The sequence below is a fragment of the Salminus brasiliensis genome, chromosome 24 (genome assembly GCF_030463535.1).
Source record: "Salminus brasiliensis chromosome 24, fSalBra1.hap2, whole genome shotgun sequence".
Lineage (NCBI taxonomy): Eukaryota > Metazoa > Chordata > Actinopteri > Characiformes > Bryconidae > Salminus > Salminus brasiliensis.
This window is the reverse complement of record NC_132901.1, coordinates 5,415,743-5,440,663: the sequence shown is the minus strand read 5'-3', so window position 1 is coordinate 5,440,663 and position 24,921 is coordinate 5,415,743. Positions and strand designations below refer to the sequence as shown.

General features: G+C 42.9%; 1 protein-coding gene across 1 annotated transcript in view; it reads left to right on the top strand.

Moving 5' to 3' along the window:
* The window catches only part of tll1 (tolloid-like 1), a 68,937-nt gene that overhangs the window by 12,058 nt on the left and 31,958 nt on the right, over nucleotides 1-24,921 (top strand). Inside the window, 4 exon segments of the mRNA XM_072669549.1 lie at nucleotides 984-1,102; nucleotides 1,104-1,205; nucleotides 1,207-1,240; nucleotides 21,778-21,888. Of these exon segments, the coding sequence (XP_072525650.1) occupies nucleotides 984-1,102; nucleotides 1,104-1,205; nucleotides 1,207-1,240; nucleotides 21,778-21,888 (366 nt within the window).

Sequence of the window (24,921 nt, the reverse complement as noted above, 5' to 3'; positions counted from 1 at the left end):
TCAGTTCAGTTTAATTACAGGGAATCGAATCCAGTTCAGATTCGAGTTCAGGTTCAGGTCAGTTCACTCACACAGAAACGAATCTGCTTAATCCGGTTTAACTACATTCATACTTCAATTTATTTCTTAAGTTCTTAAGTGAATTAATTGAATCGCATAACTGAAATTAAAATGAAATAGTCCGTGTGCAGTTCTGGTCAGTTGAGTTGAGTGAGTTGAATTACGCTAAATTGAATCGAGCTGGATTCGGTTCAGGTGAGTTCAGTTCAGCTTAATTCGGTTTAACTTCATTTTATTTCAGTTAGACTTTCAGTTTTAAATACACTACATTGAATTCAACTGAATTCAGCCCAAGTTTAGTTCAGTTCAGTTGAATTCCACGAAACTGAATCCAGTTGAATTCGACTCAGTTTGGTTTAATTTAATTCAGTTCAATTCCACTACATTGAGTCCTGAACTGAATTCAGTCCAGTTCTCCTCAGCTGTGGTTAAATAAGCTTAATCCGCCTCAGTTCAGTCCAGTACATTGTTGTGCTGAATGAAACTGAATCGAACTGTGTACGATTCAGTTCAGTTCAGTTCAGTCTGTCTCGGTTCAGATCTTCCTCTGGAACCAGACTCACATGATAAAAGCGGTTCACTGTATTGACCTGAACTGAATTCAGGTTTATCCAGTTCAGTTCTCTGTCTGGCATTCCCTCCTTGCCTTTTTTTTTGGAAGGAGTCTCAGTCTAACAGAGGAGTGTGTTTTATTGATAAGGTCGGGGTTAAAACATACTGAAATAAGAGACTGAGCATTGTTGAGTCTGTAAACTGTATAAATATACATTGTGCCTAATCAGCTGAATCTCTCTCCCTCCCTCCCTCCTCCCTCCCCCCCTCCCCTCTCTCAGACCTGCTTGTCCTGGACTGATCAGGGAGCTCCTCCTCTACCACCCTGAGAGTGTGTTAGTGTTATTGTGTGAGTGACGTGAGTGAGTGAGTGTGTGTGCGTGCTGCTGTCCTGAACCGGCCTGATGATCCGGCCCGGCTGCAGTCCCCCCGTGCTCTGAGCTTCAGATGGGACTGTGTGCGCTCAGCACTGAGCACTAAAATGCATTGGGGTCACTCTGCTGCTGGCCGGCGTCACTTTCTGGGGCAGAGTGTCCGTGCACAGCTGCTTAGACTACGACGATGCGTACGACTATTATGAAGAGGAGAGAAGCGGACACCATAGACTACAAGGATCCCTGCAAGGCTGGTAAGGCTCTGCTCATTTCTGCTCACACTTTTGCAGACTGTGTCCAGGTCACTCTAACTGTGTTCATTTCCGTCCAGCTGGACTGAATAAAATGCCTAAAGCGTCCTGTAGAGTTGCTTACTAAGACTACTAAAGGCTGTGTGATATTTTTTAATACTCTAAAGAAGGTGATATAAGTTGTAGGAAACCTGTCATAGGTATAAAAACACCATCTTATGTTATGAACCACCATCTGCCACCAATCTGTAAATCCATACTGTGTTTAAAATATTTTATACAATATTACAAACCATCATTTAGTGATACTTCCATATTTTGATACGTTCTTACAGCCGTAATGATACAGATCACACAGCATTATTTTCGATAAACCATTTAAATGAGCTGCTTTGAAAGACTTCACTTAAGATGGTTATCTGAAAACACACAGGCCTGACTTACACAAAGCCACACTGTTTGACCCCGATCACTTAATTTATCTTGAAAGTCAGGATTATATCTGGATAAGGCCAAGCCACATAAAAATGCTAATGTAAACGCATCCAAGGCGCATTTAAAACAGATGCTAATTCGACCTCTCAAACCACTTCAACTCTGTTTACACCTGGTCACTTGGTGCGTCGTCAGAATCAGGATTGTATCTGGATAAGTCCAAGCCACATACAAATGCAAGTGTGAACAAACCTAAGACACATTTAAGCCACAAATTTGAGTGACATCACTCAAACCACTTCAGGATGTCACTGCAGTGTAAACGCACCCACCAACCAAAACTCCTCCAGGTACCATGTATTTGATCAGAGCCTTTTAGTCTACTGATGCATTTAGGTTGCACTGATTCTCACTCTCATTACTACATTACTACCACAATTACTGCCCAATTAGGGTTTCGTGAACCTTAAAGCAGAGCCCTGAGTGAATAATAATCGGTTACAAATAATTCATAATGGTTTCTGCATTAGGATTAATAACTGAATAATAACCACAGTGTATAATGGTGTAACCGTTACACTGTATTTTATGATATGTCACTCTTTCTCTTCAGAGGCTTGAGGTATGGCAAAACTAGCATCTAGGTTCATCCTATCAAGTGTCCTAAAATGTTTGTTTATATCATATCATACCATTAAAAAGACGAAACCCAATGACTTTTACTTGACGCTAGAACACCATCTGAGTTTTTAATGACGTCACCTCCCCCCAGTGGGCGGGGCACATTATTATTATTAACCAATTGCATCATGTTTCACCTTCCAGTGCTGCCATGCCCACCTATCGTTAAGAGACAGAGCTCAGCTAGCTCAAAGGCCCTCCCTAAAACCTTGTATCTCAGCAAATTGTCCCACTTTCAGGAGAAGCACACAAACCTCACAGCAAGGTCTAACACGTGTGTGTTCCTTTCCTTGAGGAGGTCCAGTGTTTACTGTGACCCTCCCACACCTAGCTTATCTAATCAGTGCTTAATTAAAGTAAATCAGGTGAGCTGCTGCTGGAACTGAACAAACCTGACAGTGTCTGGATTAGCACCCGAACCTGTGTTCTCCCTTCGGCTAAATGCGTTCTACTGAAAGTGTTCTTGTGCTGTTGTTCTTCTGAATGAGCTCTTTACCAACATCTCAATAAATAATGTGTTTTTCTAACCAGCAGCTCAATAACTTGACTGACCGCCAGCACTTTCTGACCACTGCAGTTGTGTTTATTAGTATTTGGGATGATTTCCTTTTAATTCTGCAGTGACAGTGACCGATTTATGGGTCATTTGTTGCGTAAGGTTCATTAACGCTTGTTTTTATTCTTTAATATCATTAGTGCTTAGTCTCTCGCACGCTACACTCCCCCTCCCCCTCCCCGGGGGTCCGCATTAATACAGTTTCCCGTCCTCTGGCTCTCGGCCTTCAGCTTGACCAGCCCACACGTCTGTCCCCTGCGGGTTACGAGTTCACTGCCCTTCACTCCAGCTCATATTAAGAGTGTCGTGCTCCAGATCAGAGATGAGTGTGTGTGTTGTTGTGTGTGTGTGTGCTGTGTGGGTTTCCGGTCATTTCTGGCCTCTGTAAATGATTTTTGGCGACTGGTTTTCCAGTCATACAGCAGTGAGACGACTGTCTGACTGTAAGTGACGGGACTGAAGCTGGGGACTGCAGCTGTTACATCACTTTTACAGGATGCGCTGTAGTGGGTGACGAAGCTCACAGAGACGCACCTCGAGAGTAATGTGATGTTACTGCTGTAAAGCAGATTATTGATATGACAGACAGCTAGACAGCTTTACACACACACACACACACACACACACACAGACAGGCAGACTTAAATGTGTGGTGGTATCTGTGTCTTAGTTGTAGAGAATGTGTTTAGCTCTATGTATGTGTGTGTGTGTGTGTGTGTGTGTGTGTGTGTGTGTCTGTGTGTGAGCCAAACTCCACCCAATGCTGAACAGATGTTTAAAATGCAGTCTGTACTCACACTCTTCTCATGTGCTTTCTAGCTCTCCCTCTTCCTTTATGCCTCTCTCTATCATCTATTCTATATTTTTATCTTTTTTCTCTCTCTCTCTATTCTTCTGTCTGTCACTTTCTCACTCTCCTTCCTCTCCCTCTCTTTCTGTTGTTCTTTCTTTCCCTTTCCCAGCCCTCTCCACTCTCTCTCCCCTCTTTCTCTTGATTTCTCTTACTCTCTCCTCATTCTCACAATTTTCATCTCATCCCTCGCTCTCTCTTGATTTCTCTCTCCTCTCTCTCTCTCTTGATTTCTCTCTTCTCTCGCACTCTCTTGATTTCTCATTCCCTCTCTCTCTCTCTTGATTTCTCTTTCCTCTCTCTCTCTCTCTCTCTCTCTCTCTCTCTCTCTCTCTCTCCTCTCGCACTCTCTTGATTTCTCATTCCCCCCTCTCTCTCTCTTGATTTCTCTCTCCTCTCTCTCTTGATTTCTGCCTCCCCTTTTTCTCTCTTGATTTCTCTCTCCTCTCTCTCTCTTGATTTCTCTCTCCTCTCTCTCTTGGTTTCTCTTTCCTCTCTCTCTCTTGATTTCTCTCTCCTCGCTCTCTTTTGATTTCTCTCTCCTCTCTCTCTTCTCTTGATTTCTCTCTTCTCTCGCACTCTCTTGATTTCTCATTCCTCTCTCTCTCTCTTGATTTCTCTTTCCTCTCTCTCTCTCTCTCTCTCTCTCTCTCCTCTTGCACTCTCTTGATTTCTCATTCCCCCTCTCTCTCTCTTGATTTCTCTCTCCTCTCTCTCTTGATTTCTCTCTCCTCTCTCTCTTGATTTGTCTCTCCTCTCTCTCTTGATTTCTGCCTCCCCTCTTTCTCTCTTGATTTCTCTCTCCTCTCACACTCTCTTGATTTCTCTCTCCTCTCTCTCTCTTGATTTCTCTCTCCTCTCTCTCTCTTGATTTCTCTCTCCTCTCTCTCTTGATTTCTCTCTCCTCTTTCTCTCTTGATTTCTCTCTCCTCGCTCTCTCTTGATTTCTGCCTCCCCTCTTTCTCTCTTGATTTCTCTCTCCTCTCTCTCTCTTGATTTCTGCCTCCCCTCTTTCTCTCTTGATTTCTCTCTCCTCTCTCTCTCTTGATTTCTGCCTCCCCTCTTTCTCTCTTGATTTCTCTCTCCTCTTTCTCTCTTGATTTCTCTCCCCTCTTTCTCTCTTGGTTTTTCTTTCTCATCTCTCTCTCGATTTCTCTCCTCCCCTCTCCTCTCTCTCTCTCTCTCTCTTCTTACTCTCTCTCTCTCTCTCTCTTGATTTCTTTCTCCCCCTCTCTCTATTGATTTCTCTCTCTCTCCTCTCTCCCCCTTCTCTCTTTATTGTTATGTACTGTTGTCATCATTTCCATATTGTTCTACATCTTCATGACATAAATACACTCTCAGACCCTATGTGTGTGTGTGTGTGTGTGTGTGTGTGTGTTTATAGTGGCTTAAATTTGACTGCATTTTGTATTGACTTCCAACCACAAAGCTGTTTTTCTTCATCAACCCATCAAAATGCTGTCTCGTCTGGGAGGAGTATGCACATGTGAGTGTGAGTCTGTGTGTGTGTAGAAGAGAGTATCAGGCAGTCATAGGGAGGACCCTGTTTTTTCTGAAACCCACGAATATTTTGGAGGTTCATCTGCCTAGTTGATAATGGTACTTTAGGGAAAGGGTGGACGATATTCAGATCACTGGGACTCATTCACCAACTGTTCTTAGGAAGACAACATTCGCCAGTGTTTTCTTAGTTGGGATTTCTTCAGTTTATGGGGAAAATGGGATTCATCATAATAAGTTCAGGGCTGTGACCAATTCCGCAGATTAAAAGCACATCATTAGTCTGATGTAGACTTTTTAAGAAGATACTGGTGAATGAGGCCCAACACACGTCTCTAACTGATCCCTGTAAAACTCAAGGTTCATTCAGGGCAGTGTCTTGTCTGCAGTTCTGTGTTTTAGGCCTCAGTTTAGTGTTCATAGTTGAGTAAAGATGGCCTCTGAAGTGCCACCGAGAGATTTTCACCACTCTCTGGGAAACCTCCCAGTCTAAATGCTGACCACCTAAAACAGCAAAGCCATCGAATCCATTCGATCTGAATCTTGCTAATGCTAATGTTAGCCACTCTCAGCAGACTTCTCAGACCCCAGTGGGCTTTAGGCTAAGTTATGAATCTTAAGACTCATTCCAATTATAACTACTCGGGCACTGATATGTACGTAAATAATGTACAGCAGACAAACTGAAGAGCCTCAGTGTCTCTAAATGTTTGTGTAAAAGCTTGATGGTCCATTCCAGGCCTTTAAACAAGGCCAAAGCTTTGTTTGGGGCTTCTGTTCGTATGTACACACACAGTGCTTATTTAAAAAGCCACATTAGTTTCAATAGGCCAGTAATGGGCTTGTATCAATATACAGTCATTAGAGTGCGCTATCTGTCACAGTTATCTTAACACATTGGAAGAATAACGACCCTGTTGTTACAGAATATCCAATCCTTTCAGATTATGCGAATATTCCCACGCCCCCCTTGTTTGGTCAAAGCTGAGAGTAAAGGAACGCAAACAAACCTAAGGTAGGGCTTAATGGGTGTGTGTAGAGCACTCTAGGCTATAGAAGTTTATGTTAAAGCATATGTGAGTAAAACTGCAGTTTAAACAGTGTTTCAGAAGACTGATTCAGTCAAACATAGCTGAACATTTAGAACATTTAAGATTTTCAGAGTCATGTTCTAAAGATTCGTAACTGAATCGAATCATATTGCAGTTTGGGATGCACTCAACTCAAGATGCACTCATCGTTTTTTTTATTTTTTTTTTATTTGCAATTAAAACTGGTGTGGAATATAAAAACTGAACCTTGAAGAATAGTAATGGATCTAATTTAAAGAGATCAGAGATTTTGATTCTCTAAAAAAGATTTGTAACTTAATGAAATGGGGTGAATTTTAAGATTTCATGATGATCTGAATCATGGTGTAATTGAACTGTGTCCTACACATTCAGAACAGAGTTACATGATGGTGTAATTTTAGATTTCATGATTCACTGAATCATTTCCTACAGATTTGTAACTGAACCAAAACACAATGCAGTTTTGATGCAATGCTTTGTTTCCTACAGATTCGTCACTGAAATGAAGCAATGTGCAGTTTAAGATTTCATGATGCAGTGAGTCATTTCCAACAGATTCATAACTGAATCAAACATGATGCACTGATTTGTTTCCTACAGATTCATAACTGAATCAAAACATGATGCACCAAATTGTTCCTACAGATGCATAACCGAATCGAATAATTATGTAATTTCATGATGCACTGAATCATTTCCTGCAGATTCATAGCTGAATCAAATAATGATGCAGTTTGAGAATTAATGATGCACCGAATCGTTTCCTACAGATTCATAGCTGAATCAAAACATGCAATTTGAGAATTCATGATGCACTGAATCGTTTCTGACAGATTCATAAATGAATCAAATAATAATGCAGTTTGAGCATTCATGATGCACTGAATCGTTTCCTACAGATTCATAATTGAATCAAATAATAATGCAGTTTGAGCATTCATGATGCACTGAATTGTTTCCTACAGATTCATAACTGAATCAAATAATGATGCAGTTTGAGCATTCATGGTGCACTGAATCGTTTCCTACATGATGAACTCATGATGCACTGAATTGTCTCCCATAGCTTCATAACTGAATCAAATAATGATGCAGTTTGAGCATTCATGGTGCACTGAATCGTTTCCTACATGATGAACTCATGATGCACTGAATTGTCTCCCATAGCTTCATAACTGAATCAAATAATGATGCAGTTTGAGAATTCATGATGCACTGAATCGTTTCTGACAGATTCATAAATGAATCAAATAATAATGCAATTTGAGCATTCATGGTGCACTGAATCGTTTCCTACAGCTTCATAACTGAATCAAATAATAATGCAGTTTGAGCATTCATGGTGCACTGAATCGTTTCCTACATGATGAACTCATGATGCACTGAATTGTCTCCCATAGCTTCATAACTGAATCAAATAATGATGCAGTTTGAGCATTCATGATGCACTGAATCGTTTCCTACAGATTCATAACTGAATCAAATACTGAAGTAGTTTGAAAACTCATGATGCACTGAATTGTTTCCTACAGATTCATAACTGAATCAAATAATGATGCAGTTTGAGCATTCATGATGCACTGAATCGTTTCCTACATGATGAACTCATGATGCACTGAATTGTCTCCCATAGCTTCATAACTGAATCAAATACTGAAGTAGTTTGAAAACTCATGATGCACTGAATTGTCTCCCACAGATTCATAACTGAATCAAATAATGATGCAGTTTGAGTTGAATTATTGTGCGGTCAGAGATTTCAACCCCTTGCAAAGCAACAAAGGTGGAAACTCATTCTCGGCCTGTCTGTCCACCTTTTTCTCTATCTGGACGTCTGTTCACGTCTGTTTCCTGAGACTGGCTGTGTCATACTGCCTTTATCTCCGCATTTGTGTACTATTTCACTCTGTTCCTTCTCACTCCCCTCTTCTCAAACATCTCATCATGTTCTCAGCTTCATCTGAGTCAGAAAAGTGTGTGTTTGCAGGTTGCACATGATTACAGCACTGTAGTCTGTAGAGGTTTACACTGGCATGTGTTTAAGAGGTGTGTGTGTGTCTGCTTAATGGTAGGGCATTTCTGGGCCTAATGAGAGGGAGATGCTCTAAAAGTACGTCTGATGTCAGTATCCTTATTACACACACACTTACACACACACACAGATGCTAAGTCAGTCCGTGTAGGAGGACTTGGTGTCAGTCTGCTCTGTTCGTAACTGCCTAATTTGTTTATCTGTAAACTGTCTTGTTTATATATTGTCCGCTGTGTATCAGGACGGCCTGTGTTCATTACTTTAGCTGAGTAAGAACGTTCTTCAGTAGACACATCCATCTCAGTGTGTGTATACATGCATGTGCTTAAAGGATTTGCCTGTTTACAGAGTGAGGTACTGGGCGTATGCGTGAGTAGGTCTACTCTTAATTAATCCACATCTGGTGGTGTGTTCCATGCTTGTTTCACTCACTGATCTTACCGTTCTACCTGGGCACAGATGGACTCTATATTTAAGTTATAACTGTGTATGTGTGTGTGTGTGTGTGTGTGTGTGTGAATAAATTAGGACTCTCTGGAGCAGATAAAGATGAAACTATTGGCACCGTGCCAAATGCCAGGTGTGGGCTAGTGGAACTGTGTTCTCTGGAATGATGGTAGTGCTCCATCCAGTACTTTTGGGATGAGTTAGGGATCAGTTGGGGTGGTGATAATCCAACATCCTGACTTCACTTGTCACGCTCTTGTCATTGAATTCAATTAAATATATACCCCCCCCCCAATATATACACACACTTCAGTTCTACACTATTTTTGCTGTGACTGGGAGTACATTCTGGGTTATACATCATTAAATCTAGACTACAGCAATATTTTTACTCTAAGCTTAGTAGCTATACTAAATATTTATACCTCATCCCGAGAAAGGTGGTATTTCAGGCATGGCCCTCAGTTCTCCTCCTATTGGACAGGCTTGAGTTATCTGGCTGAAGTGAGAAATTGTGCTTTCTTAAATATGATATGATAGCTTTGGTTAAAACAACAATTGTATAGTTTCCCTTTTTTACCAAATGCAGTTGATCAGCCAAGACATGGTTAGTGTGCAAAATCTGCTTTTTTAGTTCTGTCAAAGTATTGTATTGTATAGTATTGAGTAGTTAAGGGGTTTAAATAAGAATGCATCCATTTAAATGTACAGTATGGACATACAGGTCTTATCTGGTCACTCACAGCTGAACTGACTGAACAGAAATAATAATACAATGGCCTGCTGATTAAAACATGTTCAGTGCAGTAGGTTTTGGCTTGTAGTTAAGGTTTGAGGTTTTAGGTTCAAGTTTTGGGTTGAAAGTTAAGGTTTTAGGTTAAAGTTTTGGTTCTTAGTTAAGGTTTAGGGCTTTAGGTTTAAGTTTTGGGTTCAATTTAAGGCTTAGGGCTTTAGGTTTGGTCTGGGGTTAATGTTTAGGGTTTTAGGTTCAAGTTTTGGGTTGGAGTTAATGTTTAGGGTTTTAGGTTCAAGTTTTGGGTTGGAGTTAATGTTTAAGGTTTTAGGTTCAAGTTTTGGGTTGACGTTAAGGTTTAAGCCTTAATGATCAAGTTTTGGGTTGGAGTTAAGGTTTCTGATTTATGATCAAGTTTTGGGTTGGAGTTAAGGTTTAAGGTTTTAGGTTCAAGTTTTGGGTTGACGTTAAGGTTTAAGCCTTAATGATCAAGTTTTGGGTTGGAGTTAAGGTTTAAGGCTTTATGATCAAGTTTTGGGTTGGAGTTAAAGTTTAGGATTTTAGGTTCAAGTTTTGGTTTGGAGTTATAGTTTAGGGTTTTAGGTTCAAGTTTTGATTTGGAGTTAAGGTTTAGGGTTTATGTTCAAGTTTTGGTTTGGGGTTAAGGTTTTAGGTACAAGTATTGGGTTAAGGTTAAGGATTAGGTTTTGGGTGGAAGTTAAAGATTAGGTTTTAGGTTAAAGTTTTGGTTTGGAGTTAAGGTTTATGATTTAAGTTCAAGTTTTGGGTTGGAGTTAAGGTTTATAATTTAAGTTTAAGTTTTGGGTTGAACTTAAGGTTTAGGCTTAGATTTAGGTTTTGGATTGAAGTTAAGTTTTAGTACTATGCTTAGGCTTTAGGGTTCAAGTTAAGGTTCAGGATTATGTTCAGGCTTTAGGTTAAAAGTTTGGATTAAGTTTAGGATGTACACTGAAGGTTGGGTTTAGGTTTGGGATTGAAGTAAAGTTTCAGTATTATGTTTAGACTGTGGGTTAAAGTTTAGGATTAGGGTTAAAGTTAGGGTTTTAGCATTTTTTGTTGATATTAAGGCGAATGTTATACTAAAGCAGGTTCTATATGGCACTGAAATGCTATGTAGACCCATGTTTATGTTTTGGACAGTTTTCTTGTTAAATCCGATACTGGAATATTGTTTTTTTGGTAGCTCAGTGTGTGTTTGTGGTTGTGCTTCTGCTGCTGGGACGTTTCCTTGAGTGCAAACATGTGACCTTGTGTCCACCATTTTTGTGTGTGTGTGTGAGGTGGAAGTGACCCTGCACGGTTGGTAGTCTTTGCCGCTGTTGTTCTTGGGAAAACTGAGTGTGAATATTTGGCTTGGTGCTTATCTCATGCCATTAGAGTGCACTAAACACATTTCCATCTCTTTGTACACTGATTTCCCTCTGTGTGTGTGTGTGTGTGTGTGAGAGAGAGAGAGAGAGAGAGAGAGAGAGACTAGTGTGTGAGTCCACTTCATTCAGGCACTTATCTCTTCCTGGTAGGCTGCATCCTGCCACTTAGCTGGAGAAGAGTCTCTCTCTCTCTCTCTCTCTCTCTCTCTCTCTCTCTCTCTCTCTCTCTCTCCTACTCGCCCATTCATGCCCTTTTACAAAAGAGTGTTTTCATAATAAAACTGTACACACAGCAGAACACACACCGGGAGTGAAAGAGAAAGCCGCATGCAGTCTTGCGGCCTCTGCATGTGTGTGTGTGTGTATGTGTGTGTGTGTGCTGTTTGTTAACTTCAGCAATTCAGCAACATACTTTGTGGCATGTAAGTACAGCGCAAGCAAATACTAAAGTCCTTTTAGTATTTTTGCCTTTTTTTAAGAAGCACCTGCTCTGAACTTTCCAGACACGTATATAACTAAGGATGTCCCGCTCCAGTTATTTTGTCTCCTGGTCCAATCCGAGTCTCTTAATGCTTAGTGCCTGTATAAATAACACAAACCCACGGTTTAAATACCCATCCAGCAGAAACTCGTTGTGGTAGAAAAATGAAAGGCCGTCCCTCTACGCCTAATTTAAACATGCTGCATTGAGCGGTGGTCCTTCACTGCGGCGTCTCTCTTTACCAAGACGTCAATAGATTGCGTTTTCGAGCAGCAGCGATTATGCCCAGAAAGACTAGTTTAGGTTTGTACACGGTGCTTTATTCAAATTATTTTTAGGACTGTATTAGGGTTATATGTGGTCTAAAAAAGATGCCCCCTTTGGGCTAAGTTTGCACTAAATCAGACCAGAACACTAACGCCTAATTTATCAATAAAGTCCCTGACTGCCAACCAAAATCAAATCCAGGCACTGGGTGGGTAAGATGTGCTGGTATTTAATACGTTCAGTAAAATCCCTTTACTTTTAGTAGCAGTTTCTATAATGAGACAATATGGACTGATTGATTTAGTTTAGTAGAGACTTTTTAAAAATGATTATTTCCTTTAAAACATTGCAGTCTAATCACTTCCTGTGTGTTCGTGTAGTGGACTGATATCTGTTGATGTGAAATAACTGGTTTGTAGTGGATGAATGTGCAGCTATAAAATATTAGGCTATCCCTAATATTATTAATATCTCTAACCTGCATGCATATATTTGAACATACAGTCATGGCCCAAAATACTGGCCCTTCTTTTCCAAAAGGCTGCAAGTCCATCTCCCATTTATAAGACGTTAATATCCCATGGCACTGTAGCTAACCTCCCTGGACGTGGATGGAAGAGATAAACTAATGGAAGACCTGCAGACACAAGCAACCATGTCACCTCATACTATCATCATATCTTGCCTGACTGAATCTGATTTCAGAAAACCCATTCCGTTTACACTTGTTTGTATTAGAAGTGGACGAGATCCACCTCTGACTGCGATTATAATCCGATTACGATGTTAATGGCAAGTGCAAACAAGCTCTAATAATCTTGCCTATGTGTTTTCTGACCCTGCATGACATACCGTTATCTATAAGCATGGACAAAAGTCCAAAATCCAGCCTTACTGAACCACTGTTGCAGCTGCCCTACAGGCTTTTGTCCTGTTTCAGAGATAACAGCATGTCTTACCCAGAACCCATGTAATCAGCTCTGTTAAACACGCTGCATAGGTCTGATCTTTTTGCCAAACTATCACTTTAAGTATGTGTGTATCAATGTGTGTGTGTGTAGTGTGTGTTGTGTGTCAGGGCAGAAGGGAAGCTGGAGAGTGAAGTTTAAACAGGATTTTCCAGGAGCACTCTGGCCTGACAGCCAGCTTCCGAAAAATTCCCAAATATTCCCGACTCAGCGCTTCGCTCCACTCCTCGACTGTTTGTTTTGGAGCGGAAAACTGTGAGTCAGCTCTCGGCCGCACGCTTCCTCCCAGAATGCATTTAGGCACTAATTAGGCAATTACGGCTTTGAATGCCCTGATGTGTGAAACACCCTTGATGCTTTGATGAGCCACCGACAACAGCACAACAACACAACACAACACACACACACACCAGACACAGAGAGAGAGAGAGATGGAGAGAGCCAGAGAGAGAGAGAGAGAGAGAGAGAGAGAGAGAGAGAGACTCATGTCGTCTTGCTGTCGTTTGGGAAAAACAGGATTTCTCTGTGATCGGAATCAGAAGTCACTCCGTATTTTGATTGGATTCATGTCTGTGTTTGTGTGCTGACATATTTCATCGTGTGTGTCTGTGTGTGTGTGTGTGTTTATGTGTCTTTCTCTGGTCTTTCCTGTGACAGACAGCTAAGGAACGGCTATTGGCTTTTACCCAGCATGCCTTGCGTCACGTCTGTTGCTCATGTTTCTCAGACGTCTTTTGTTATGCGTTACTGACTAACAAACACACACACACACACACACACACACACATTCCTCCTTCTCCCCTGATACTCATTTCTGGCACTTTGATGTGTGCAAGTGTGTGTTTGTGTGTGTGTGTGTGTGTGTGTGCTTTAATTGCACGTCACTCAGTGTTGGTCATACATAGTTTTAGTGTGAGTGTGTTAGATCATGATAACCAAACCTTTATTTCAGACAGAGAGAGAGAGAGAGAGAGAGAGAGAGAGTGACAAGGCTATGGAGAGAGATAGTGAAAGAAAGAGTAGAGAAAGGTAGAATGAGAGATGGGTAGAGAGAGATAGAGTGAGAGAGGGGTAGAGAGAGAGAGATAGAGTGAGAGAGCGATAGAGAGAGATAGAGTGGGAGAGGGGTAGAGAGAGAGATAGAGTGAGAGAGGGGTAGAGAGAGAGAGATAGAGTGAGAGAGCGATAGAGAGAGATAGAGTGGGAGAGCGATAGAGAGAGATAGAGTGGGAGAGGGGTAGAGAGAGAGATAGAGTGAGAGAGGGGTAGAGAGAGATAGAGTGGGAGAGCGATAGAGAGAGATAGAGTGAGAGAGGGGTAGAGAGAGAGATAGAGTGGGAGAGGGGTAGAGAGAGAGATAGAGTGGGAGAGGGGTAGAGAGAGAGATAGAGTGTGAGAGGGGTAGAGAGAGATAGAGTGGGAGAGGGGTAGAGAGAGAGATAGAGTGGGAGAGGGGTAGAGAGAGAGATAGAGTGAGAGGGGTAGAGAGAGATAGAGTGGGAGAGGGGTAGAGAGCGATAGAGAGAGATAGAGTGGGAGAGGGGTAGAGAGAGATAGAGTGAGAGAGGGGTAGAGAGAGATAGAGTGGGAGAGGGGTAGAGAGAGATAGAGTGAGAGAGGGGTAGAGAGAGATAGAGTGGGAGAGGGGTAGAGAGAGATAGAGTGGGAAAGGGGTAGAGAGAGAGAGATAGAGTGGGAAAGGGGTAGAGAGAGAGAGATAGAGTGTGAGAGGGGTAGAGAGAGATAGAGTGGGAGAGGGGTAGAGAGAGAGATAGAGTGTGAGAGGGGTAGAGAGAGAGATAGAGTGTGAGAGGGGTAGAGAGAGAGATAGAGTGAGAGAGGGGTAGAGAGAGATAGAGTGAGAGAGGGGTAGAGAGAGATAGAGTGGGAGAGCGATAGAGAGAGATAGAGTGAGAGAGGGGTAGAGAGAGAGATAGAGTGAGAGAGGGGTAGAGAGAGATAGAGTGGGAGAGGGGTAGAGAGAGAGATAGAGTGGGAGAGGGGTAGAGAGAGAGATAGAGTGTGAGAGGGGTAGAGAGAGATAGAGTGGGAGAGGGGTAGAGAGAGAGATAGAGTGAGAGAGGGGTAGAGAGAGATAGAGTGAGAGAGGGGTAGAGAGAGAGAGATAGAGTGGGAGAGGGGTAGAGAGAGAGATAGAGTGTGAGAGGGGTAGAGAGAGATAGAGTGGGAGAGGGGTAGAGAGAGAGATAGAGTGAGAGAGGGGTAGAGAGAGATAGAGTGAGAGAGGGGTAGAGAGAGAGAGATAGAGTGTGAGAGGGGTAGAGAGAGATAGAGTGAGAGAGGGGTAGAGAGAGAGAGATAGAGTGAGAGAGGGGTAGAGAGAGATAGAGTGAGAGAGGGGTAGAGAGAGAGAGATAGAGTGAGAGAGGGGTAGAGAGAGAAAGAGTGACAGAGGGGTAGAAAGAGAGAGATAGAGTGGGAGAGGGGTAGAGAGAGAGAGATAGAGTGAGAGAGGGGTAGAGAGAGAAAGAGTGACAGAGGGGTAGAAAGAGAGAGATAGAGTGGGAGAGGGGTAGAGAGAGATAGAGTGAGAGAGGGGTAGAGAGAGATAGAGTGAGAAAGGGGTAGAGAGAGAGATAGAGTGAGAGAGGGGTAGAGAGAGAGAGATAGAGTGAGAGAGGGGTAGAGAGAGAAAGAGTGACAGAGGGGTAGAAAGAGAGAGATAGAGTGGGAGAGGGGTAGAGAGAGATAGAGTGAGAGAGGGGTAGAGAGAGATAGAGTGAGAAAGGGGTAGAGAGAGAGATAGAGTGAGAGAGGGGTAGAGAGAGAGAGATAGAGTGTGAGAGGGGTAGAGAGAGAAAGAGTGACAGAGGGGTAGAAAGAGAGAGATAGAGTGGGAGAGGGGTAGAGAGAGATAGAGTGAGAGAGGGGTAGAGAGAGATAGAGTGAGAAAGGGGTAGAGAGAGAGATAGAGTGAGAGAGGGGTAGAGAGAGAGAGATAGAGTGGGAGAGGGGTAGAGAGAGAGATAGAGTGAGAGAGGGGTAGAGAGAGAGATAGAGTGGGAGAGGGGTAGAGAGAGAGAGATAGAGTGAGAGAGGGGTAGAGAGAGAGATAGAGTGAGAGAGGGGTAGAGAGAGAGATAGAGTGAGAGAGGGGTAGAGAGAGAGATAGAGTGTGAGAGGGGTAAAGAGAGATAGAGTGTGAAAGGGGTAGAGAGAGATAGAGTGAGAGAGGGGTAGAGAGAGAAAGAGTGACAGAGGGGTAGAAAGAGAGAGATAGAGTGGGAGAGGGGTAGAGAGATAGAGTGGGAGAGGGGTAGAGAGAGAGAGATAGAGTGGGAGAGGGGTAGAGAGAGAGATAGAGTGTGAAAGGGGTAGAGAGAGATAGAGTGTGAGAGGGGTAGAGAGAGATAGAGTGAGAGAGGGGTAGAGAGAGATAGAGTGGGAGAGGAGTAGAGAGAGATAGAGTGTGAGAGGGGTAGAGAGAGATAGAGTGAGAGAGAGAGAGATAGAGTGAGAGGGGTAGAGAGAGATAGAGTGGGAGAGAGAGAGATAGAGTGGGAGAGAGAGAGATAGAGTGGGAGAGGGGTAGAGAGAGATAGAGTGTGAGAGGGGTAGAGAGAGATAGAGTGGGAGAGGGGTAGAGCGAGATAGAGTGAGAGAGGGGTAGAGAGAGAGATAGAGTGAGAGAGGGGTAGAGAGAGAGAGATAGAGTGAGAGGGGTAGAGAGAGAGATAGAGTGGGAGAGGGGTAGAGAGAGAGAGATAGAGTGGGAGAGAGAGAGATAGAGTGGGAGAGGGGTAGAGAGAGATAGAGTGTGAGAGGGGTAGAGAGAGATAGAGTGGGAGAGGGGTAGAGCGAGATAGAGTGAGAGAGGGGTAGAGAGAGAGATAGAGTGAGAGAGGGGTAGAGAGAGAGAGATAGAGTGAGAGGGGTAGAGAGAGAGATAGAGTGGGAGAGGGGTAGAGAGAGAGAGATAGAGTGGGAGAGAGAGAGATAGAGTGGGAGAGGGGTAGAGAGAGATAGAGTGGGAGAGGGGTAGAGAGAGATAGAGTGTGAGAGGGGTAGAGAGAGATAGAGTGAGAGAGGGGTAGAGAGAGATAGAGTGGGAGAGGGGTAGAGAGAGATAGAGTGAGAGAGGGGTAGAGAGAGAGATAGAGTGAGAGAGGGGTAGAGAGAGAGAGATAGAGTGGGAGAGGGGTAGAGAGAGAGAGATAGAGTGGGAGAGGGGTAGAGGGAGAGAGATAGAGTGGGAGAGGGGTAGAGAGAGATAGAGTGTGAGAGGGGTAGAGAGAGAGATAGAGAAGGGCAGATAGAGATAGAGTGAGAGAGGGGTAGAGAGAAATAGAGAGAGGGAGATAGCATGACAGGCTTATTATCAATAATTATGACCAAATGAATAACTGTTAATAAACAAATATGATTTCTAAGGGTTCATTTGTGTGTGTGTGTGTGTGTGTGTGTGTGTGGCAGTATGTGAAGGACAAGGTGTGTTATTTTCTCTACCAGTAGCATTGCCCTTTGGCGTATTTGGAGAGAGATAAACATATGATTAAAGAATCCCTGATGGATTAAACCAGCTGTCTGACCCCAAATAACACACACCACACACACACACACACACACACACACACATACGCACAGCGATAATTCTCAAACGGTCGAGCGAGCGTCACCCTGAACGTGCTCTCCACCAGTTCAGATGATCTTAACACTAAGATGCTTCTAGGAAACTAGCCTGCGCCCCTCCTTCCTTTTCTTACTGACTCAGGCGATTTGGCCAAAACAGCAAATGGACAAAAATGAAAATACGTCTGGAGCTTCATCCTTCACCGGTAATCCTCAATAATTTGACCATTTTATATCATTATTATGTAATATATTGCAAAATTTTCATGTGAGTGGAGTGAAAGCAGGCTTCCATTCCCTAAAAAAAAACGTCCCTGCGGGAAGGACACAGGGGCTTCCGGGTTAACCACAGAGAAGCCTGGTTTGAACAGTCAGGCCTGGAGAGTAATCTCTGTTTTTAATAATGGATCTGGTGTGCGGATAATACGGCACTCAGATTAAAACACACCTCCCTCTGTCGTGCGCCAACCTGGAGACTCCGGAGATTATAATCCCAGAGATGCCCAAACAATTTGGATTCTAGTGCAGATTACACCGTCTGAAAGGGTTTTTTCCCCCTCAATCCCACCAGCTCTGTCGCCCGTCTTTCCCCTTGCTTTGCGGAGTGTGTAAAGACAGTGTTTACAGTTAGTGCCTCTACATTTTCTAGATATTATAATATTCAGCTAAAAATATATATGTCCTAAAATTGTAGATTTGTAGATTTGTAGCTCATTCATAAGTGATTTTGAGTGATTTGGCCAAATGAGCAAAGATTTGTTTGGTGAAAAGGTGCAGATTTTCTGTAAAGCATGAGCGTGGATTGATCATGCTTGGAAGTGCAGCAAGACAACCCAAGAATCTGACAGAACTAGAAGCCTTTTACTAGGAAGATCGAGCAAAACACCCTCCAGCACAGTTAGCTGGTGTTTACAAACCTCCCTTCCAGCAGCTTCCAGTACATGGCATGCCTGTGCCTTGGTGGTTCTTGGGTTGTTCCAGGAAATGTATCTATAAAAGCCTTAACATTTGGGCCATGGTTGGTCAGTTTTGGGCAGGACATTGAGCTTATACCCTCAGGACACACTGACGTAAAGATGAACACTGTTTTCACAGTTAATTGTTTCCACAGTGAAGTGTTTTTTTATAGCAGGTCATTGTAGGCGGACCTGGAATCTAATTTCGCTTAATGGTTTAATCAAATTTTGGACATTATAGGAGGAACTTGGAATCTAATTTAGTCAAGTGTCAGACATTTGGGGCGGCTCACCCGGTATGTAATAAATGGCAAGAAATAGTTCCAGCTTCACAATGTGAGGGGTAAAGGGTGTTTGCTGGAACTGTACCGTATTATTTACCTGACCATCAGTTGCTAAGCAACAACAAAAACGTTCGCTTTACTCTAAACTGCGGAACTACTTTTTTTTTTAGCAGATCTACAGGGATCTATAGTCATTTTTTGAAGGCGATGTGTTGGGAGGAGGAACAATTGCTAAGCATATGAGTCTGATTGTGATGGCTAGACGACTGGGTCAGAGCATCTCCAAAACATCAAGTGGTCAGTACCTACCAAAAGTGCGCCAAAGAAAGACAACCAGTGAATCAACAACAGGGTCACGGGCGCCCAAGGTCCTTTCAATGATGCCATTCAGTGGGGTCCCACCTCACAGCTTACAGGACTGCTTTACAGGTGTCAGACACCACAGGACACCTTCAGAGGTCTTGTGGAGTCTATGACTCCTCTGTCAGCCTGTACCTTTGCGTAGATCTATCTACAGGAGCTTCATTCTATGAACCTGAAGTCTACGTTGGTGGGCTTTGTTTTAGTTGCATGATTGCAGTGCTCTCCCAGCCACAGCGAAATGTTACCTCAGCATTTCCCTAGCGCTGTTTCAGCGTTTCTGCTGAATCTCTTTATATAGGCGTATGGATTCATGCCTTCTTTATTCATCTATAGATCCCCCTCTCCCTCTTTCGCGTCAATAGGTCAGCCTTACTGTCATTTTAGCACGGTGAGGATTACCTACTTTAGAGGCACGGCCTTCGATTGAACATGGGACGCTAGGATGATGCAGCGGTTCCTTTACGTTCTAAAGTTACATTCACAGGCCCAAGCTCTGGTTCAGTTATGAAGATTGTTTCAGCGAAACAACAAAGCAGCTTTATTTCATCTAGAACTGCCAGAACGCACCACCTGACCTGCCAAAACTACTGTCTAATTCCCTCTGACCAGCGTTTTTATTACGGCGAAGGCTCTCACAGATGGTAGTTGAAGAGGATGTATGATGGAGAGTGATTACAGCTATAATTAGCTCTTAATGGAGGGTATTACCCTGGCCTTTGTGTCTCGATCGCTGTCTAATGAGAACAGAAAGACTCCCCAGAGACGAGGAACACTGATACCCATCTAATACGGAGCGCTGTTCGAGACTGGGCCGGGGTATTGTGTGAGCGGGGAGAGTGAAGAATGGGTCAACACACGCCCATGCTCACCAAACTGGAGACAATTGAGATGAACTTGAGTGTAGCTGGCGTTGTGAGTGTAGCACACATTGTTTATTGTTCTGTATCAAGGTTAAAGAACCTATACACCTGCCAAACGTTGCACACACACACACACTCACACACTATGCAGTTTCGGTTATGTTCTCTATCAGAGCCATCTTTATGATCTCCTTGGCGACAGGCTAAATTAAGAACATATGATATAATGGGCGTGGTAGGGAATAAGCTGGGTGAAGTTTAAGGGGCGTAGCATAGAGGGAGCCTGGTGGGAAGGGAGTTGGAATAAAGCTGGATTTCTAGGAAGGTCGCAGCTGGAAATGGGAAGACTGAAAAAGGAAGTTAATGGGATACACAATGTCCAGTAGGTTCAGAACACACACACACACACACACACACACATTACATACACACAGAGAATCCTAAGTTTGATACCTTTGAACAGTATTGTGCAAGAGTTTGGGGAATCTGCCAAGATGTTTTTTTTTTTTTACCTGTACAAACCTACACTACATGGACAAAAGTATTGGGACACTTGCTCATTCATTTTCCCCTCTGAAATCAAAATCAATGGTATTAAAGTTTATCCTGCCTTTGTTGGAGTAACTGTCTCTACTGCCCATGAGAGGCTTTGTATTTATATTTTGGAGAATTGCTGTGATTATTTGAATGCATTCAGCGCCAAAATTAGTGAGATCAAGATGTTGGATTATCACCACCCCACATCTTCCCCAACTCCCCAACTCCCTAACGTACCATCATTCCAGAGACCACAGTTCTATTGCTATACTGCTCAATGATGGGAAGCTTTATACTCCTCTTCACATACATCACATTTATCTGCTCCAGAGAGTCCTATTGCCCATACGTCTCTAGACAAGCTGTGTGTGTGTACATCTGCACATATGTGTCAGCATTGGGTGCAGTGTAAAGTAGTTGAATGTATTCATTAGAAAACATTTGGCCATATAGTGTATTTGTTGCCCAGATCAATTATTTCTAGGTGCTTTTTTTTAGGACTTGTTAGTCATGATGGTGTCCTGCCCAGTTTAGCCTGTATTACTGTGATATAAAAAAGATATGACTAACAACCCTTGTGTTGTCTTAAGGGTCAAAAGTAACCTGCCACTATGCAACAGTGAGACGTCACTTCCTTCAGTCACGGCCACCCTACTGTCAGAAGATTGTGGGTTCAAATCCCAGCGAGGTCATCGACTTCTGAAGTCTTTAGCATTTGCCTCATTTTTGCAGGAACCTAACCTAATAAAACTGCAGGTTGACACTATATTGCATTGGTCAGGCTCTACGTTTAATGAATCAGCTCTGGCTGTATTAAGCATCAGCTCTTACCCCATTACTCTCTATTTAGAAGTGACATAAACAAACACTATCCACATCTCCCAGCAGTAAGTTCCATTTTCATAAGTTAACAAGCCGCCTAAATGTTTGCAGCATGGAAGTATTCTAAAGTGGAAAATGAAGACATCCCAACAGCCACTTGTAATTTCTGCAATGCCAGTGGTTCAGCTGCTAGAGACATTGCATGCCCTTGGGTAGGCCAAAATTACACACACACACACACATACAAACTTCTATGAATAGTTACAGTGCTAAGGCTAATTATGATTTCGTCCTTGGCTCCTGAAGTGATGTCATCAGCAATGACCAGCTTGCACATTTTAAATCAGCACCTGAAGGCTGTGTATATTGTCTCAGGGGAGCTGTGCGTGTGTGTGTGTGTATGTAAGAGTCCGTTTGGATGGTCTACGCTGTCTCTTGTTATTGTAATTTGTGGATCAGGCGTGTCAATTAAATCAAAACCTCAAATTAGCATCAACCAATAGTACCATTCAGCTGCCTCTAGACACAGTACAGGTAGGTGTTATCAGTCAATACCTAAAACAGCATGTTAAGCCAATACCAGAGACATATGCAGGTGTATGTGTGTACGTAGTCCAATGAGCTAATGAGTGTTTTCATGTGTGTCATGTGTCCTGTTCTAATGATATACTCTCTCTCTCTCTCTCTCTCTCTCTCTCTCTCTCTATCCAGCGGTCTTTTGGGGAGACATTGCCTTGGACGAGGAGGATCTAAAAATGTTCCAGGTGGACAGGACGATAGACCTTACACAACACACACACATGAGGCAAGGACACACGTCAGGTAAGACGACTGACTCGGCCTTCATCTTACAGGAGAAGACAACAAGACCACAGTGAAATTAAGCCCTTTCAAAGGTTATTCACTTACTTCTGAAAAGTGTACCTACAGGTCGAAGAATAACTGTAGCATCACCCCTGACAGTATCACACCAGTGGACATATGCTACATAATACACACAGAATACATTAATAATATAGTATATATTTATCTGTATAGAGGGTTTGCATGTAACATCATAGATAGATAGAGGGATAGATAAAGGGATGGGTGGATGGATGGATGGATGGATGGATAAAGGGATGAGTGGATGGATGGATGGATGGATAGATAAAGGGATGGGTGGATGGATGGGTGGGTGGGTGGATAGATAAAGGGATGAGTGGATGGATGGATGGGTGGGTGGATGGATGGATGGATGGGTGGGTGGATAGATAAAGGGATGAGTGGATGGATGGATGGATGGGTGGATGGATAGATGGATGGATAGATAGATAAAGGGATGGGTGGATGGATGGATGGATAGATAAAGGGATGGGTGGATGGATGGATGGGTGGATGAATGGATGGATGGATGGATGGATGGGTGGGTGGATGGATGGATGGATGGATAGATAGATAGATAAAGAGATGGATGGATGAATAGATGAATGGATGCATATATAGATGAAGAAATGGATGGATGGATGGATAGATAAAGGGATGGGTGGATGTGTGGATGGATAGATAGATAGATAGATAGATAGATAGATAGATATAGGATGGTAGATAAAGGGATGGCTGGATGGATGGATGGATAGATAAAGGGATGGATGGTAAAATCAATAGATGGATGGATAAATGGACGGATGGAAGGGTGGATGGATGAATGGAAGAGTAACTGGATGGATGGGTGGGTGGATGGATGGATGGATAGATAGATAAAGAGATGGATGGATGGATAGATAAAGGGATGGGTGGATGGATGGATGGATAGATGGATGGGTGGGTGGATGAATGGATGCATAGATAGATGAAGAGATGGACGGATGGATGAATGGATGGATGGATGGATGGATAGATAGATAGATAGATAGATAGATAGATAGATAGGATGGTAGATAAAGGGATAGCTGGCTGGATGGATGGATGGATAGCTGGATGGATGGTTAAAAAGATGGATGGATAAATGGACAGATGCAAGGGTGGATGGATGAATGGAAGAGTAGCTGGATGGATGGAAGGGTGGATGTATGGCTACACAGATAGACAGATAGATAGATCTTCCTCACTTTTAGGTATTTACATGATTAAAAACACTAGTTTAATAGTTTAAACGATTAAACTATTAAACGTTCTGGACTGCTCAGTTTGAATATTTATAGTTTATGGAAATGTTCCAGTGGTATTCTCGCTATGCTTTGGTGAAAGGTTGAGTAACGCTGTGCAGGGTGGGTGTGTTGGTGTATTTGTGAGTCTCCTAAGAAAGGGGGGAGCTGTAAGGTTCTTGAAGCTTTGTGGATGTGATTGATGATTGGGGTTTTGTGAGTACAGTATATTGAGTCGTGAGGCAGATGTGGAGATATGAAAGGATTAGAGGGTGTGAGTAATGTGCTAGATGATATTTAGTTGATTACAGGTTGGGAGTTAGTATCGGGGGAGTTAAAGGCTCTGGGCGATTAGACTTGATAAATGCCGGTGTCTCACTTCTGCAGCCTCATCAGCAAAGCAACCACGAGTGTGTTTTGCAAGCTTGAGTCCTCTGCTTTGTGGGAGGGAAAGCATTTGGGCTAAGTGGAGTCAGATTGACGTTGTCTAGAGTAACATCTTCTCGCACTGTTCAACTCCACATAGGCAGAGATATAGCTTGTGCTTTTGCATCTGTGTGTGAGAAATGTGTTATTTGTGCTGTGTGTTGAGCAAGTGTGTGTATGTGTGTGAGAGGAGTCTTGCTCCTATGCACATTCCTGCGTTAAGCTCAGGTCATAATCTACTGTCAGGCTAAAGGTCGTCAATCTGGAATAGAGAGCAGAACTCTGGAGCTGAGCGAGGCGCAGGGACATGAGGAATGCACTCTAAAAGAGGAGGAGCAGAAGGAGGAGGAATAGAAGGTGGTTGTGATTTACTCTTCATCTCACAAAGTGCAAAAAGGGTTTGCACTGTACTCAGAATGTACACATGGTTCAGAATACCTAGAATTAACACCAAGATTGTCAAATATTATTGCCAGTTCTTTATTGCAAACCTCATATATAACTATAACTTAATAAGACCTTAAAAATATAACCTTTTAAGTGCTCCAGGAAAGGACAACCGGAAAACCACAACAAGGCTCACTGATGCTCATGGAGGTCCCACCTCACAATGTACAGGACTTAAAGGATCTGCTTTTAACATCTTGGTGCCAGAAACCACAAGACACCACAAGAGGTCTTGTGGAATCCGTGCCTTAAATGGTCAGATTTGTTGTGGCAGCATAAGGGGGGCGTACTCGATATTAGATATTAAAATTATGGCTAATCAGTGTATATGACTTTGTTTAGGGGAAGAAAATGGCCAGATATGCTTTTTACAAGCCCATTTACAACCCTGTTATTTGGCCCTAAATTGATACTTGCTATGATTGGCTGGATCAAAGTGAGACATGGCTATTGCTAATCAACACAGCAATTTTTCACCGTAAGCTCTAGCATGTCAAAAGACAATACCTGGGGGAGCTGTAAACGTGAGAACCAATGCCTGACAGGCCTTAGGTAGTTGTTGCAGCAGTGTCTGTGTGTGCATACATGTATATGTGTGTGTATGTGTGTGTGCATATCCCTAACCTCAGCCTTTTCCTGCGCCTTCGACTCGCTCCTTTTGTTTGTTCCTGACTTTCCTGTCCACTTCGACATTCCAGGGAGAGAGAATTAGAGACCAAGAGTAAGAGAGAGCGAGTGTGAGAACGAGAGCGAGGAAGAGAGAGAGTGTGTGTGCGATAGAGAGAATGTGTATGGGAGAAACCAAGGTAGAGAGTGGAGAGAGTGCATTTCAGATATACGAGAAGGTGTGAAAGAC